This window comes from Capra hircus, chromosome 3, assembly GCF_001704415.2.
Source record: "Capra hircus breed San Clemente chromosome 3, ASM170441v1, whole genome shotgun sequence".
In the NCBI taxonomy this organism is placed as follows: Eukaryota; Metazoa; Chordata; class Mammalia; order Artiodactyla; family Bovidae; genus Capra; species Capra hircus.
The window spans coordinates 787,208-803,683 of NC_030810.1; the positions used below are offsets into that span (position 1 = coordinate 787,208).

The 16,476-nt window shown below is 61.3% G+C and overlaps 1 protein-coding gene across 3 annotated transcripts in view; it reads right to left on the minus strand.

Moving 5' to 3' along the window:
* SNED1 (sushi, nidogen and EGF like domains 1) overlaps positions 1–16,476 on the minus strand; it is an 80,899-nt gene that overhangs the window by 16,823 nt on the left and 47,600 nt on the right. For all 3 annotated transcript variants that reach the window (XR_001917194.1, XM_018039864.1, XM_018039860.1), the window contains exons 13-24: positions 15,306–15,422; positions 14,984–15,100; positions 14,765–14,878; positions 14,382–14,555; positions 8,185–8,298; positions 7,527–7,640; positions 7,085–7,198; positions 6,190–6,303; positions 5,700–5,996; positions 3,771–3,954; positions 1,919–2,031; positions 872–1,153 (exon numbers count right to left, since the gene is read on the minus strand). Coding sequence is in view for 2 of the 3 variants with exons in the window: in XM_018039864.1 (XP_017895353.1) it covers positions 872–1,153; positions 1,919–2,031; positions 3,771–3,954; positions 5,700–5,996; positions 6,190–6,303; positions 7,085–7,198; positions 7,527–7,640; positions 8,185–8,298; positions 14,382–14,555; positions 14,765–14,878; positions 14,984–15,100; positions 15,306–15,422 (1,854 nt within the window). In the remaining variant the exon portion in view is untranslated. The remainder of the gene's footprint in view (positions 1–871; positions 1,154–1,918; positions 2,032–3,770; positions 3,955–5,699; positions 5,997–6,189; positions 6,304–7,084; positions 7,199–7,526; positions 7,641–8,184; positions 8,299–14,381; positions 14,556–14,764; positions 14,879–14,983; positions 15,101–15,305; positions 15,423–16,476) is intronic.

Consider the following 16,476-nt stretch of genomic DNA (forward strand, 5'->3'; position numbering starts at 1 on the left):
CTTCACCTGCGGGTGAAGCAAGGCCCTGGGGCCCTGTCCAGACTCACCTGGGCTGAGGCCCACAGCCCTCACACCCCGAGAGAGGGGGCAGCTCCTCTCTGGGTGGGTGCCACCCGCCGCAGCCCCGGGCTGCTGCCCTCTCAGCTGCACACCCTTCCCCACCAGCTCACAGAGGGCCCCACCTCCCCTGTCCGCCTGGCGGTGGGTCTGGGGCTGAGCTGGTCTCAGTGTCTCAGGGCAAGTGTGTTTCGTGCCCCGCGGGCAGGCTGCTGGGTCGGGAGACAAGGGAGCCCAGCCTGCTGCCCACCTCCCTGCAGCACCTCACTGTCCAGACAGACTGTTTTGTGAGCTGGGACAGGTAACGGGGTTGTGCAGACCCCTGTGGGGCAGGCGGGCCTTCCAGGCACCCGAGAGCAGACCCGCGTCCTCACCGTGGCCCTGGGCCTCTCTCCCCAGCTTCTCCCGCCTCCCTCCGTCCACATGCGCCCCATTCCTGCCTGTCCCAGCCCCGCCCCGCCCCCACCGCCTCCCCCCACCGCCCCTGGCTGTCCTGCCCTCTTCCCTGGGGTGCTGTTCCCCGGGCCCGCCTCCACGCCACCAGCCTGGCGGGTCTTGCCACTGCCTCCTGTGGGCGCCGGTTTTCAGGTGAGGCCTGTATTTACTGCCCACCGTCTGGGGCCCACCGGGGCGGGCAGCACGAGGGGAGGTGGGACGCTGGCCAGCTGACGCAGCTCAGCCGTGCAGGGCCGCCCCGCGTGCACGCGCAGTGCCGTGCCAGCACAGCCTGTCCCCGGGCGGCCTGTCCATGCCTGGAGCAGCGCGGCTGGGCCGGGGTGGGGGTGGGGGGGCGCTCCGAGGCGGGCGCACTCACAGGTGATGAAGTGCAGGCGGGCGGGCTCGCTGTGCACCTGGCCGGCCCCAGTGCCCTGCACGGCCGTCACCGAGAGCTGGTACCGCCGTCCGGGCGCCAGGTCCCGCACCGTGTAGGACGCCAGCCTCCCGCTGGGGACATAGCGGCTCTTGGTACTCTGGCTGGTGGTCACGTTGATGACGTAGGCCTCCAGAGAGGCACCCGGACTGGGGGTGTCCCAGACCACGTGGGCAGAGGTGGCCGTGACTCGGGTGGCGGTCAGGTTGGCTGGCGGCAGAGGCCCTGGGTGAGCACGGAGCAGGGGAGGGGAGTGAAGGGGGCTGGTGGGGTCTTCTGCCCAGGGCACACTCTAAAGATCTGACGTGGAGTGCTGAAGCCTCGCCGGAAGCCAGACCGCGTTGTCGCAGACCTCACTGTGTCCTTGAGGACGGGTGGAGGGGCATTGGCAGCTGCTCAGGGCCGGCAACAGTAGGCACCCCATGAGGCACCCCCCAAGCTCACTCCATCAGGCTGCCCGCCGGCATGGCATTTTCCATCCCCCTGAGCTTGGCCACGTACACCTTCTCCCGGGATGTAGGTAGGGGAGTGGGCTAGATGGGCAGAGGGTGGGCCAGGGACCCCACACCCAGGGTCAGAGTGAGGACTTGACCCTTGCTGTCTGCCTGTCCCACCGGGAGAGGCCCTGCCCTCCCCACCCCCGCTCACTGCCCCTCCTGTGCCTGGACAGCCTGTGTGCTGGGGAGCCGGGGGCGGTGAGGGCCGGGTGTCCTCGCCCGGGTGGACAGCCTGCCCATCCTCGCAGTCTTCTCCTCCGGCCCTTGTTCAGTGACCCTGCTCTGGCCGGGACCCGGGAGCACCCACAGTGAGGGCGGCCTGGGGGGGTCATCCCAGCAGGGGCCCTGCCCAGTCCCCTGTGGTCGCCTTCCCAGGCACCTCTGGGCACATGTACTGGTGGCCAGGACAGCTTTCTGGGGCTGCGGCCACTCAGAGCCCGAGGGCAGGGCTGGGGAGCTTCCGGAAGGGAGCTGAGCCCCGCCCTCTACTCACGGGTCCACACGTGCACTGGGGCCGAGGCCAGGCTCTCCGTGCGGTGCTCCTGCCCCCCGAGCCCACTGAGGGCCGTCACCCAGATGGCGTATTTCCTTCCTGGCAGCAAGGCCCTGTGGGGAACGGAGGCCAGGGGAGAGGAACAGGATGGCTCTGCTCTCAGACCGCCGCTCCGCCAGTGTGACCCGGGCGGGGGCCGTCCCGGGGCCGGTGTGACCCGGGTGGGAGTCATCCCAGGGCTGGTGGCCAGGCACCCTCCACAGAGGCCAGGCTGTGGCCTGAGAGCTGGGCTGAGCTCCTCCCTGGCCTGTCCAGTGCTGGGCAGGACGCAGGCCCGGGGTGGCTGCAGTGTGGCCGGAAGCTGGTGCTCAGACAGCAGAGGCCAGCTTAGGGCGACTGAAGGAAAAGGGTTAACAGGCCGCCCCCACCCCCCACCCCCGCCCTGGGGAGGGCTGCCCACGAGGCTGGCCCTGGGGTGGGACTTCTGAGGGTCCCCAGTGCCCTCGGGGGGAGAGGGTCTCCCTGCCCCTAAATGTCTGTGCACAGAGAGGCTCCTGCCAGCTGAGCATCCCTTCCTCTGGGGTTCTGGAACCTTCTCCAGGCTCAGGTGCCCATGGCTCTACCTGCCTTCCTGCCCAGTCAAAGCCCTGGATGCTGTCTGTCTGCGTGGCTCCCCAGGCTGGTGGCAGGGATGGGGTATGTTGGGGATGTGGGGGGAGCTTGTCTTGTGTGGAGAGGGGCTGTGGAAGCTCACACGCGGTCTGAGACTTGCCCCGCCCACCTCTTCCTTTCACTGATGTCGCTTTGTATCCTTTCTCTGTCCTGAATCTCCTAAGTTTTGGGGAACCCCCTCAGGAATGTGGGGATGGCCTTGGGGACCCCATTTGTATCTCTGCCCCGCTGCTCCTGGGGAGTGGGCAGAAGAAGCCACAGGCAAGGGGAGGGGGTGTGGTGTCCAGCACAGATGGCCATCCAGCTGGACAGAAGGGCACAGGAAACATGGTGGAGAGAAGACTGCAAACCGGAAATGTGCTGGTGCGGCGGCGCGGTGGCCTGCCCGCCTTCCAGAGCCCCCCTCCCAGCCGTGGCCCGTGGCTGCTCTAGGCTGGGCGCTGCAGAGCTGTGCCTGAGTCTACCTCCACAGCTGCGGTCCCAGGCTCAGGAAGTTGGTGGGAACGTCACAACTGCCGCCTTCCCTCCTCACGCCCTCCAGCACTGCCCACCCTCCCTGCCTGGCTGAGAAGGTGGCTCTTGGGCCCACCGTGGGCCGCTGTCTGGGAGCGTCCCTGAGCTGGGGGCCTGGGCTGGGGATCTGAGGCTTCCCTGTGGCGCCGCTGAAATGTCTATCTCAGTCGTCAGTCATTTTGAATGACTGATGTTCATTTGAATTTTATTTTGTAGTTCTGTTGGTACATAATGTGTAATACGCATAAGAAATTTCAGTTGAGCTCAGTTCAACTGCTAAAGTCATGTCCGACTCTGTGACCCCATGGACTGCAGCACGCCAGGCTGCCCTGTCCTTCACGAGTTTAAGGTTTGAACATATTTGAACAAAGTAAAAATGTCAGGCAGCCCAGGGGTGCCTGCCTTCTCCCTTTCTAAGGAGTCTGGTGACTTGGGCTGGAGGGACTCTGGGCTGGCCTCCGGTGGCCTCTTTCTTCTGTCTGCAGGGGGTGCCATCCACGTCCCTGCTCAGAGCGTCCCTGCTCTCTCGGGCACGCTGGCGCCTGTGGGAGGCGAGGCCGCGGTGCGGCCTGGAACTGATCACACAGCCCTGCTCCTCCAGGGGCTCGGGGGGGAGAGGGCGGCAGGAACCCGGTGGGGCGGGGGGAGAGGGCGCCCTTGCTCTTACCTGAATGTGAACCTGTCCACACTCCTGTCCACGTCAGTGGACTGCTCCTCCTGGGCCTCAGGGTGGCGGATGGACAGGCGGACGCTGCTGACGGTGGCGTGGCGGATCCTGTGCAGAGCCCACCGCACCGAAATGGCGCTGGCTGTCACGTTGGCGACCTCAAGGCCCTCGATGGGGCGGGGTCCTGGGGACAGCGGGCGAGCGGTCTGTGTGGCCCCTCCTCACCCCAGGGGGCGGGGCCGGGGCTGGAGAGGGGGCTCGGGAGGGGCCCTGGGGACCTGCAGAGTGGCCTCTGCAGAGACGCCCGCAGCCTGGGCTTGCTGAAGGCGCCCCTCAGTCCAGCGGGGCCCGGGCGCGGGTGGACATGCCCTGGACCCCTGCCTCAGGGTGGGGGCGTTGTAGAGGGGCTGCTGGAGGCGCTGCCCTGTGTGGTCTTGGCCTGCGGGGGCAGGGCGGGGCCCTCCTGGCTGCCTGGCGGCACTGACAGTGACTGCACCACCTGGGGGCTCCTGGGGCTGCGAGGGGGGAGCCAGGAGAGGCCTTGCTGGCGCCAGGGAAGGCGTGGACCCCAGGCCGAGGGGGCTGAGAAGGCGCCCCAGCTCCCAGAGTGCCGAGCCCTGCTCTGCGGGAGGTGCTGCCTCACCCCGACCCCGACGGCACGGGGGAGGCTGTCTTCCTCCCAGAGCCCACCTTGAGCAGCCTCGAACGTGCTTCTCGCCCAAGCTGAGCTCTGAGGCAGGAGGGCCCTGCCCGCCCCCAGCCCCCGGGGCCACCCTCCTGGCCCCCTGTGCTGTCCCTCCCCGGGACACCCCGTCCCGAGGCCTCGTCCCTCCTCACACTTGGCCGTCAGCGTCCTGGCTGTGGGCATCCGCGCAGGCTGCAGGGTGCCTGCCGCATTCCTTCCGAGGGACCCGAGAAGGTGCTCCCTTCTGCCCCTCAGGACCCTCGTCTTCCTGCTCACCTGGCCGGCGGGCCATGCCTGCCTCGCTTGTCCTGCTCCCATGACTGGCCGTGCCCACCTGCCCGCCCATGCTCACTTGTCCATATATGCCCACCTGTGTCTGTGCGCCAGCCTGCTCCCACCTGTGCCCCCTGCCCCGCCCTGCCAGCCACCCTCCAGGGGCTCCCAACATGCCCAGTGGCCGTGCCACTGCCCAGCTCTCATTCCATCCTCCAGCCTCCCCTCCCCATCTCTTGATTCCCAGGGCCAGCCCCCACCAACTCACCATCATGGGAGTATTCCGGGGTTCCCCCTCCCGCACAGCCCCAGGAGCAGACAAGCCAGCCGAGCCCAGCCTCTCCGCACAACTCCCTTCCGGGCAGGGTGCCCAAACGGCCTCCCTGCTGCCCCACGGGTGCCTCTGCTCCAGCCTGTGGGGAGGCTCCGTCCTCACCCCACGGCAGTCCCAGCACCTTCTCAGGGGGCCCCCCTGCATTCCCCAGCCCCCTCCCTCACCCTGTCACCGCCCCTCTCCTCCAGAGGAGGGGCCCTCGGCTGGCTTGGGCACTGGGGGTGGCTTGGCTGGTGCCCACCCTGCTGGGGGCACGCCGTGGTGGGGCCCTCGGGGGGTGGGCAGCCTGAGTCACTCATGCATGCGGGCGGTTAGCCCGAGTCACTCGCGTGCGGGGAGCAGCCGGGTCACTCACGCGTGCGGGGAGCAGCTGGGTCACTGACACGTGCGGGGAGCAGCCAGGTCATTCACGCGTGCGGGCGGTTAGCCCGAGTCACTCGCGTGCGGGGAGCAGCCGGGTCATTCACGCGTGCGGGGAGCAGCCCGAGTCACTCACGCGTGCAGGCGGTTAGCCCGAGTCACTCACGTGTGGGGAGCAGCCGGTCACTCACGCGTGTGGGGAGCAGCCGGGTCACTCACGCGTGCGGGCGGTTAGCCAGGGTCACTCACGCATGCGGGGAGCAGCCGGGTCACTCACGCGTGCGGGCGAGCAGCACCACGGGCCTGCTGATGTCGTTCTTGTTGTTGGCGTTGCGCTTGACCGAGAAGACGGAGACGTTGTAGGCCCTGCCGGGCGCCAGGGCCCGGAGCTGGTGCGCGGAGCGGCCCCGGTCCACAAAGTCTGTGCGGCGGTAGGAGCCGTCCGCAGACGCGTAGGTGACGGCATAGCCGTCCAGCACCTGCCTGGCGGCTGCACCTTCGGGGGGCCGCCAGGAGATGGAGACCCCACTCTCTTCCACTTGCTCCACCTTGAGGGCCGTTGGTGGGAAGAGCTCTTCAGGGTTTCCGTCAAGAACAAGGGAAGGGGGGGTGTCAGCTGTTGGCCGGGCAAGTCCCGGCCCCCAGGCGGGTGTCTGGCCCGCTGGCCCTTGGGCCTGGGGCCCGCTTGGCTCTTTGCCCCACCCCACGGGGTGTCTGCAGCCCCCGGGCGGGAGGGGAGCCCCCACGCGGCGCCCTCGCCGCCTCACCTTTGGCACAGTCCTTGCCGGTGTAGCCCACTTTGCAGGTGCAGCTGTGGGACCCGTTGCTGGCCAGGCAGTAGCCGCGGCCCCCGCAGGGGCTGGAGAAGCAGGGGTCACTCACTGTGGGGGGAGGCAGCTGTGAGTGGATGTCTGGGCAGGCGCCTTCCCCCAGGCCCTTGATGCTGGCCCTGGGCTGGTCCCGTGTTGGTGTGTTTGTGGGATGCAGGTGGGCAGTCCTAGGTGGCCCTTTGGGGAGCAGATATGGGGGACACTCCGGGGGAGGGGCAGGGCTTGCCGGAGGCCCCACGGAGAGGCCAGGCTGGCCCCCTCCCAGCTAAGCCAAGGTGACCACTCCTGGGCGGCAGCTGAGAACACCAGCCCTTCCGCAGCCTGTGTATGCTGGGGCTGGGGAGCAGCCCCGGGCTTCCAGGCCAGGGCCCACAGGGTCCCCCGCCCTGGAGAGATGCTCTGGCCACAAACCGTCCACACCACGCTCGTCACTGGGCAGGCTCCTGTGCCCTGCGGTGGGGCCGGAGCCCAGGACCCGTCCACCCTGCACATCTGAGCGGTGCCGGTCAGGCCCAGCTTAGGGGACACTGGGGACACTCGAACAGCACAGGTCAGGCCACCCACCCTGGGGAGACACACAGCAGGGAGACAGGGTGCCGGGGCGGCAGGCGGTGGGGTGGGGGCTGCCGCAGGCCGTGGCCAGGGAAGGCCTTGTCCCTCGCCCGGTCCTTGAGGGGCCCGAACAGGCTCACGAGCGAGGGGCTCTCGCCGTGAGGAACTGGGAGCGGCAGGCCCCTGGGGCGGCCGTGAACTTGGCCCGTCCGGGGGTGGCACGGCCTGTGGCTGGACATGGAGCCGGGTGGACGGGGGTGCGGGGAGCGGGGAGCCCCACCTGTCTCGCAGTGGTAGCCGAAGAAGCCCTCTGGGCAGACGCACAGGTAGGCCCCGCCACCGTTCTCACAGCGGCCTCCGTGCTGGCAGGGGCTGGAGTCGCAGGCGTCCACCTCTGGAGAACACCCAGAGAGTCGGCCAGGGCAGCAAGGGGGTGTCTGGGGGAGGGAGGAGAGGACAGCGGGAGGAAGGGAAAGGACGGCGGGGCGAGGTCGCTGGGGGCAGGGGGCGGGCAGGGGCCTGGCCCTCCCCTCATCCTCCCTGCTGGGGTCCCTCCCCCCCCCCGCCCCCCCCGCCGAAGCCTGTCCCCGGGCACCGTCCCCGCCCCCTGCTCTGAGCAGCCCAGTGTCTGTGCTTGTTGGAAACAGGTTTTCCCAGGCGTCCAGGGTATCCTGAGTGTGGGTGAGGGCCCGGCACGTGGGGACCCCGAGAGCAGCCCCTACCTGTCTCGCAGTGGACTCCAGTGAAACTGGGGGAGCACTGGCAGACAAAGGCCCCCGGGAGGTCCCTGCAGGCGCCTCCGTTTCTGCAGGGCTGCGCCTGGCACTTGTCTGTCTCTGAGGAGAGGGACACGGACATGAGGCTGCATGGCCGCCGCCCCGGGGCCTCCTGTGCCCCAGACTTCAGCCTCCCCTGCCCTCCCTCTGCCCACAGAGCCTGTCCAGGTCCCTGCTGCCTTCTCTCTCTGGCTGCCTGGCTTGCACAGGTGTGAGGGAGCAGGCTTCATGGAGCCTCCCCCGCTACTCCGGCTCGGACGCAGGGCTGGGATCTGCGCCTTGCACCCCACTCTCTCTGCCCCTGGGTCCTCACCCCCACCTTCCCCGCCCCCCCCCCCCCCCCAGCCAGGGTCTGCGGGAGGCGGGGAGGAGGGTCATGGTTAGCGGCTGCCAGCTGCCCTCTCAGTGCTTCTGGGGGCCTAGAGGCAAGAGTATCTATAAGCTGCTGTCCCTGTGGACATCAGACCCAGCAGGGGCTCGAGAGAGTGGGCAGCGCCCAGCCAGGCCTCAGCGCAGGAAGAGGAGCGGCTGGGCAAGGGGACGGTGCTGGGGCGCCGGAGCTCAGTGGAAGTGGCCGGCCCACGGAGGGCTGGGGCCCTCTTACCCCGCTCACAGTGGGCGCCTTCACGGCCTGGGCTGCAGACGCACAGGTACCCGGCGACGCGGTCCTGGCAGGAGCCCCCGTGCAGGCACGGCTGGGATCGGCACTCGTCGATTTCTGAGTGAGGAAGGCCCGGGTGCCAGGCGCCGGGAGAGACCCCAGGGATAAAGCAGGGTTGCTGCTGTTAGCAGGGGCGACTCGAAGCCGGACTAAGAGGGACGCGCATGAGCTTTGACAAGAGGCTCTGGACAGAAGTCCACGACATCCCAGGTGCGGGGAGAGGCCAGAACCCGAGGAGGGCCCTGGAGGGGAAGAGGCGCACCTCTGGGAAGGGGCTGGGGATGCTCCCGAGGACCCCACCGCGCCATTGGGTGACAATCGTGTATGAAACCAAGACACTTGGGGGCTAGCCCTTCATTTTGAAAAATTCACTGTGAAGTTTTTAAAAACTGGAAATTTTGCTCCTGAATTAACAATGTTTGGCTTAAAACAGTTTACTTTTAATGCTTAGCATGTAAATAAGTAAATAAACGGTACTGACGGAATGACCCCTGGGGGCTGCGCCTGACCTAGGGGCCAGGAATGGTGGCTCGTCTGCGCACATGCACTTCCCAGTTGTGACTTGGATTTCCATGGTTATCCCCTCTGTGCCTCCACAGTTCTTAAGTTCTTATCAATGTGCTGGACAGTGTTTGCTGCTATGAACTTTAGTATAGGTGCTGCGGTCACGCACTGCTTCGTCACTCGGCACTGTATTAACAAGATGCTCTGTGCCACGGTGGGTTGTTCTCACTGCTGTGTGATAGTCCTCAGTGTGGTTAGACCAGACTTTCTCTCTCGTTTGGTAGGGTTTGGGGTTGGACTTAGATTTCCTGCTGTTGAAACAAAGCTTCTGTGTCTTTCACATCTCCTGGTGTAGAGTTTTCCCTAGATTTGCAGTCATCAAGCAGTACAATTGCCAGGACACGGTTTATACGAAGGGGGTCAACTTGACAAATTACTACGTCGTCTTCAAAGTGCTTGGACCAGTTTACACTTCCTCCAGCAATTTGGAACAAATCCTGTTTATCCATATTCTCACCAATTTATGGGCTTTTTAGACTTCAGAAGTTTTGCCAACTGACTATCTCATTGTACCACTGATCTGCGTTTTGCACAGCACTGGCAAACGGGGTGTTGTTTACTACCGTGAAAGTCCTCCTCACGTGCTGCACCTATCGGGCGGATTACATGCATACGTGTGTGCATACATTTATATTATATGTAACACATGTATATGTACATATAACACACACACATGACACATAACACATATGAGTCATATATGTTACATACACACATAAGATATAACATATATACATAAGTGAAAGTCACTTACTCATGTCTGACTCTGTGACACTATGGACTAGAGAGTATATGGAATTCTCCAGGCTAGAATACTGGAGTGGGGAGCCTTTCCCTTCTCAAGGGGATCTTCCCAACCTAGGGATCAAACCCAGGTCCCCCATATTGAAGACAGATTCTTTACCAGCTGAGCCACAAGGGAAGCCCGACTTTCTTAAGGCCAAGGAATTTAAGTTCCTAATTTCTAACTAGTCAATTTGTCCATTTTTCCCTTTTATACTTAGTGGTTTCTGTGGAATCTCTCCCTGCCTTAAGGCCAAAAAGATAGTTAACCTACCTTTCCTACACAAAACTACATAGTTGAAATAAAAAACCCATTTAAGTCCTTAACACATCTGGGACTAATTGTCGGGTGTGGTGAGACGTGGAGAAACGACGTGATATTTTCCGAGTACCCAACCATTGTATTCCAGCTGTCATGAAGACTTTCTCATATGTTTTCTTACAGAAGTTCATAGTTTTAACTTTTACACTGATGTCTATAATTCATTTCACATATATAAAAACTATCATTTTGATGCTATTTTACACAGCGTTATTTCATTTCATTCTCCAAGGCTCCCCTGCTGGAATATGAACATATAATTGTTCCTGTGTGTTGACCCTGTGTCCTGTAACCTGCTTGAATTCACTTATCAGTTCTGTTCCTTCTGTTGTAGAGCTTCCCAGAACCCTCTGTGTGCACGGCCGTGTCCTCTTTACTTCTTGCTCGGCAGACGTGCTGTCTTCCTTTCCTCGCCTCTGGCGTGGTCTGGGACCTCCAGGACAATGGTGGAAGGCACTGGACAGACGCCTCTGCCTGACTGCTGATAACGGCAGAGGTGTTTCACCCGTAAGCACTTTCTTAGCTGTTGGTTTTTTTTCATGGATGCCCTTTGATCGGGCTAAAGAAATTTTCTTCTACGCTTAGTTTGTTAGGAATTTTTAAAATAATAGTTGAATTTTGTCAAATGACTTTTTTTGCATCTATTAAGACAATCATATGGTTTTCTCCTTTATTTTCTTCTGTGGTGAATTACATTTACTGACTTTCAAATGGTAGACTGTTCTTGAGATAAATCCCTCTAGGTCAGGCTGTATTAGCCTTCTGCTGTAATAGTGGGTTGGATTTTAGTAATGTCTTGTTAGGATTTTTGTGCTTTGCGCATGAAGAATATTGTTGGCCTGTAACTTCATTTTTGCAGCGTCTCTGGTCTTGGCATAAAGGCGATATTGGTCTCATAAAATGAGCTGAGGCGGGTTCCTTCCTCCTACACTCTCTGAAGGAGCCCTGTGGATCGCAGCAGTCTTCCTTCTGAGAGGTTTGACAGAACTCAGTCAAGCAGCCTGGTCCTGCCACTTTCTTTGCAGGGAAGATTTAGCCACAAGGTAAATTTCCTCGATAGACAGGAGGCTCCTCACGTTTTCCATTTATTCTCATGTCAGTTGTGGTCATTAGCGTCTTTCTTCGTTTGTTCTAGACTGTGAGATATGTCGGCCTGAAGTTGTTCACAGTATCCCGTTGCCCTTTAAATGCTCATACAGTCTTTAGTGATATCTTTTTTCATTCTGATTTTGCTAATTTTTTATTTTTTCCCTGATCAGTCTAGCTAGAGACTTGTTATTTTTATTGATCTTTTCAAGGAACCAGTTTTTGGTTTCATCTGCACGTGTCTTTTTTATAATTCATTATAAATTATAAAAAATATGTCATTTAATCATTGTTTATTGTTGATATATAAAAATGCAATGAATTTTGTTATAATAACCTATATTCACCAAACATATTACATTTCCTATCATTTATACAGTTTTCTTTTCGTTGAAAGACAACCATATTGGCTGTAAATACTAACGTTTTTACTTCCTCCTCTAGCATTTTCATGAATTTACTTTCTTTTTCTTACTTTATTGCGTAGGCTATTACTGACAATGTAATGTTGACTAGACTTAGTGATAGTGGGCATCCTTATTAGGGAGTGTCTCTCCACTTAGGATAATGACTGTTCTAGGTTAGATGAGACCCACCATAAAACTGCCTCAGACGCTACTGCTTCCTCCTGTCGGTAGCTCAGCGTGTCTGAGTCAGCTCAGCGGAGGAGCAGCTCTGCACTGCAGACCCCCTCCCGCACAGTGCGGGCCAGGGAGCACTGGCCCGCAGCCCCCTCGCCTTGCCCCTGGCCTCAGCATGCAGCACAGAGCCTCCTTGGCCAGGGCCTGAGCCTGCGCGCCCGGCAGTGGCAGCCCAGAGCCTAGACCACGACCGCCAGGAGGGTCCCGTAGCCCTCTTGACGTGGCCTGTCCTCGTTCCTCTGTAAATACGTGGAGCACAATAGGTGCGCTTCAGTGCGATTGTGTGTTCAGCCTAGCTTCTGCCTGGTCTCAGCACATCTCCCTGTGGGCTAATTAACACTTGGGGGGCTCTGTGGGCTCTGCTCTTTCTAAGTTTTCCCTCCAGTAAATCCTGTATTATACCACCTGGTACTAGAAAGGTGTGTGTGTATCATATTATTTTTATCTGGATAAGGAGTACTTTTAAAGTTCGTGCTTGGTAGGCATTTGTTACTTGAATAGGTGTGAATTTTATCAGATGCTTATCATACAGTCATTGAGACTCTTATATGACTCTCCTCCTTTAGTTGGTCAGTGTAGCAAATGTTCCTAATATCACACTTTCTGTAACAACCCAGCTTAAGGATGGCGTGCGTGCTCAGCTGTGTCTGGCTCTTTGCGGCCCCAGGGACTGTCGCCCACCAGGCTGCCCTGTCCATGGAATTTTCCAGGAAAGAATACTGGGGTGGGTTGCCACTTCCTGCTCTAGGGGATCTTCCCGACCCAGGAGTCAAACCCACGTCTCTTGGGTCTCCTGCGCTGGCAGGCTGCTGCTTTACCGCTGGCATCACCTGGGAAGCCCCATCGCGGCGCATAGTTTTGATAGGTGGCATTCTGCCTCTGTTTCCACGTCGAATGGACCCATAACTTTCCTCTCTCCACCCGTCTGTGTCTGGTGCTGGTTTGAGGTTGTCCTGGCCTCATGCAGTGGGTGGCACACACTCGTTTCTACTCCCCAGGAGGGCCTGTGTAACACTGCGGCAGTCTGCTTCTTGGCAGTTCGGTGGGATTGACCCATGGACTTGTTTGGGCCTGGTGCTTCCTTGTGAGAAAACTTTGCATCCTCAGCTCTCAAATGAGTTAAAAGGTACGATTTTATGGGCTCTCTGGAGCTTCCTTGATGTTACAGTGAGAGTGAAGGTGTTTTCTCACTGTCCAGACCCTAACTGAATGGGTCGCTTCGCTATCTTTAAAATGCCATTTTATTATCTCACTCCTGATGTCTCCATAAGGAGTCTGGTGCCAATCTGATTCTTGCTCCTTTGTGGCTTCTTGTCCCTTTTCTAAGGATCTTTTCTTCCTGAGTTTCTTAAATTTCATTATAATGTGTCTAATGTCTCTCTTTCCTCCTGTTGGACATTGTGCAGGCCCTTCCAATCTCTGATCATTTATCAGCTGTTCTGGGAATTTAGCGCCATAGTTGTTGCAACATTCCATCCTAATTTTTGTCACTCCTGGAGTCCTGTTACCTCAATGTCAGCACTTATGCACTCCTCAGAGCCTACATCTCCTTTCTAATTTATGAGTATTTCCCTTCTTCTGTCTGGTACAACTCCTTACACTGATCTTCCAACTCCTTAGCTTCGTCTCTTTTCCCATTTATAAGTTGTGTCTGTTACTTCTACTGTTAGAATTTTTCGATCATCTTATTCCTGCCTTCTTTTAAACATTACTTGTTGATTCTATTTTATGGCCAGCGTCCTGCTTCGTTTATATTCTCACTCATCTCCTGCGTTTCTCCTCCCAGGAGAATATGTTGTCTGGGCTCTGTTACTGTCTGTGAGGTGGCCATATTTCTCGAGTGTCCTGGTATCCTGGCTCGTGGGCTCACATTCCCTGGCGCTCCCCACTCCTCCTCTGATGGCATGTTGAGGAGAAGCAACACTGGGCCCAGGGTGGCCTCCTAGACAGTGACCACTAGCCCTGGGGGGCTTGGAAGGACAGGCATAAAGGAGCAGGCTTGAGGCCAGGTGACTGCACCTGTGTTTTGGGGTGCTGCCCCTGAGAGGGCCGCCCAGGCCCGACGCCTTGCAGGGCATCTGGGAGGGGGCGGTGTGCTCTGCGCCTCGCTTCTCTGGATGCTGTCCTGTCCCTAAGCTGCTTGGCTGAAAGCTCTTTGTCTTCTGAGACTGTGTTACCATTACACAGATGGGCTGAACAGTTTGGAATGTTCTGTTTGGCTTAACGCACCGCTGGCATCGCTATCTCCAGGTGCCTGGATCAAGGGGGGCCTTGCCTGCAGGGCAACACCCCTTAAATGCCCATGGGGGCTCGTGGGGGCCTTGTTCAAATGCAGGGTCTGATCCGGCAGGCCTGGGCGGGCCTGGGAGCGGGGCTGGGACCTGAGCCCTGGTGTGCCTCTGCAGGGCTCTGCCTTTGCGCTGCCTCCTGGCCTCTGCGGCTTCCTCTGCAGAGTGGGCTTGTGGGTGTTGGGCCTCATGCTCTGGGCTGCTCTGAGGACCGGAAGCCCTTAGAGAAGGGTCCAGAATGGAGGAGACCGGTCGTCACCACCATCAGCACCAGGTCTTGGCCTCACTTGTCACAGAGGAGACACAGGCCAGGGTCAGAACTGCAGCTCCTGCTCTCCTGCTCAGCCCATGGGAGCGGGGTGTGGCCCAGGGGAGTGGGGCGTGGCCCAGGGGAGTGGGGCGTGGCCCAGGGGAGTGGGGCATGGCTCCCCCCACCCCGCAGAGGGCCCCGGTCACCGTGGCACTGCGGGGGCTCGCTCCAGACGCCCTGTGGCTGGCACACCCGGACATGGCTGGAGGCGCTTGGGCTGTAGCCTTGGTCACACGAGTACAGGGCCACCGAGCCCAGTCGGGTGCCGTTGAATCTCAGGGTGGCGTGCTTCACCTCGCCGGGGGGGCCGCAGTCCACCTCTGCAAGGACACGGCAGCCGCGTCCTGCACTGCCGGCCCCTGCCTGGCCTCCCGCTGCTCTGACCCGGGCCCCTTGCTCCTCGTGCAGCCTGTCCCATGGTGACAGAACCGGCCCCCAGAGCGGGCTGCTCGAAGGTTTCCTTCTTCCCCTCCCTCGCCAGTCCCCTGCTGGGCCCTGCCCCGCCCCGCCCCTGACCCGGCCTGCTCACCTGCCTGGCACCGGCGTCCTGTGTACCCTGCTTGGCAGTGGCAGGAGAAGTCTGTGCCCAGGTCCTCGCAGGTGCCCCCATTCAGGCACGGGCTCCGGAAGCAGGGGGAGGGGGCTGCAAGGGCACGGGGACCCCTGAGGCCTCTGGGCGGCAGAGGCGTCCTGCCTCTCACACCAGCTGTGCCTCCGGGCCACGGGGCTGTGGGGAGCTCCCCCTTACCTATCTCACAGTGCCGCCCCGAGAAGCCCGGGGGGCAGTCACACTTGTATTTGCCGATATAGTGGAAGCAGGTGCCGCCGTTGTGACAGGGGCCCGAGGCGCACGAGTCGGGCTTCCCTGGAAACAGAGGCACCCATAGGGCAGGGCCGGGGGGTCGCATGCACCCCCAACTCCGGTCCCTCCCCTCGTCCCTCCACACCCTCAGCAGGGGCGGTGGGGGGCTTGTGGGGTGCTCCTGACGAGCAGACGCAGGGGGCAGAGCAGGGGTCCCAGGCCAGCCCCACCCCACCCTCCCCAGGCTGGCGCGCCGCTGGGCCCGCACCGATCTCGCAGTGCCTGCCAGTGAAGCGGTAGGGGCAGTCGCAGTGGTACTCGCCGCCCGCCTCCTTACACGTGCCTCCGTTCCTGCAGGGCCCAGAGCTGCACAGGCGCGGCCGGGCTGCCAGGAGCAGACAGACAGACAGAGAGGCCAGTCAGCTGGGGCCAGCCTCCCCAGAGCACCCGCAGGCCACGGCTACCGGTCAGCGGAGCCCCTGAGGCTGCTGCCCAGGGCCGAGCCCCCCAGGTGCTCCCCAGTTGGCCCGGGGGCCCTGCGCCCACCGCCCCGACCCCCTGTGCCCGCCGTCCCCCTGCCCTGCCCGGGCTCTGCTGGGGAAGCGCTGGAGAGCTGCCCACTGCTGCCCTCCTGCTGAGTGGGGAGCCGCTGAGTAGGCACTTCCACTCAGATCTGCGTGTTTTTGTGCCTGCACTGAGGGCCTTCCCTGGCCCGCGGGGCCCATCACCCTCTTGCACTGGGGGCCTTCCCTGGCCCGCGGGGCCCATCACCCATCACCCTCTTGCACTGGGGGCCTTCCCTGGCCCGCGGGGCCCATCACCCTCTTGCACTGGGGGCCTTCCCTGGCCCGCGGGGCCCATCACCCTCTTGCACTGGGGGCCTTCCCTGGCCCGCGGGGCCCATCACCCTCTTGCACTGGGGGCCTTCCCTGGCCCGCGGGGCCCATCACCCTCTTGCACTGGGGGCCTTCCCTGGCCCGCGGGGCCCATCACCCTCTTGCACTGGGGGCCTTCCCTGGCCCGCGGGGCCCATCACCCATCACCCTCTTGCACTGGGGGCCTTCCCTGGCCTGCGGGGTGCATGTTGCACCTTCACAGCTCAGCCAGCAGTGTAGACCCTCGGCCTGCTCGACGTTCTTGGGGGGAAAGTGAGGCAGGAGGGGCCTCCCCCCCACACCCCGTGGGGCCTCACAGGACGCTTGTCCAGGTTCTGGCCACCACCCCCCACCATGTCCCTCTGCCCACTCTTGGGGACGCCTTGGCCAAGGGTGCAGGACCTCGGTGGCTCTGCACAGAATCAGCCTGCTCTCTGGAAAGCCCTCCCCCGCAGCGGTGGGGGGGGGTGTGGTCAGAGCTCAGGGGCCAGTTCAGGCCGTGGGGGCAGGGCAGGGTCAGGTTCAGCTCTGGAACGTGGGCAGCAGGCGGGCTGGACAGGGCCC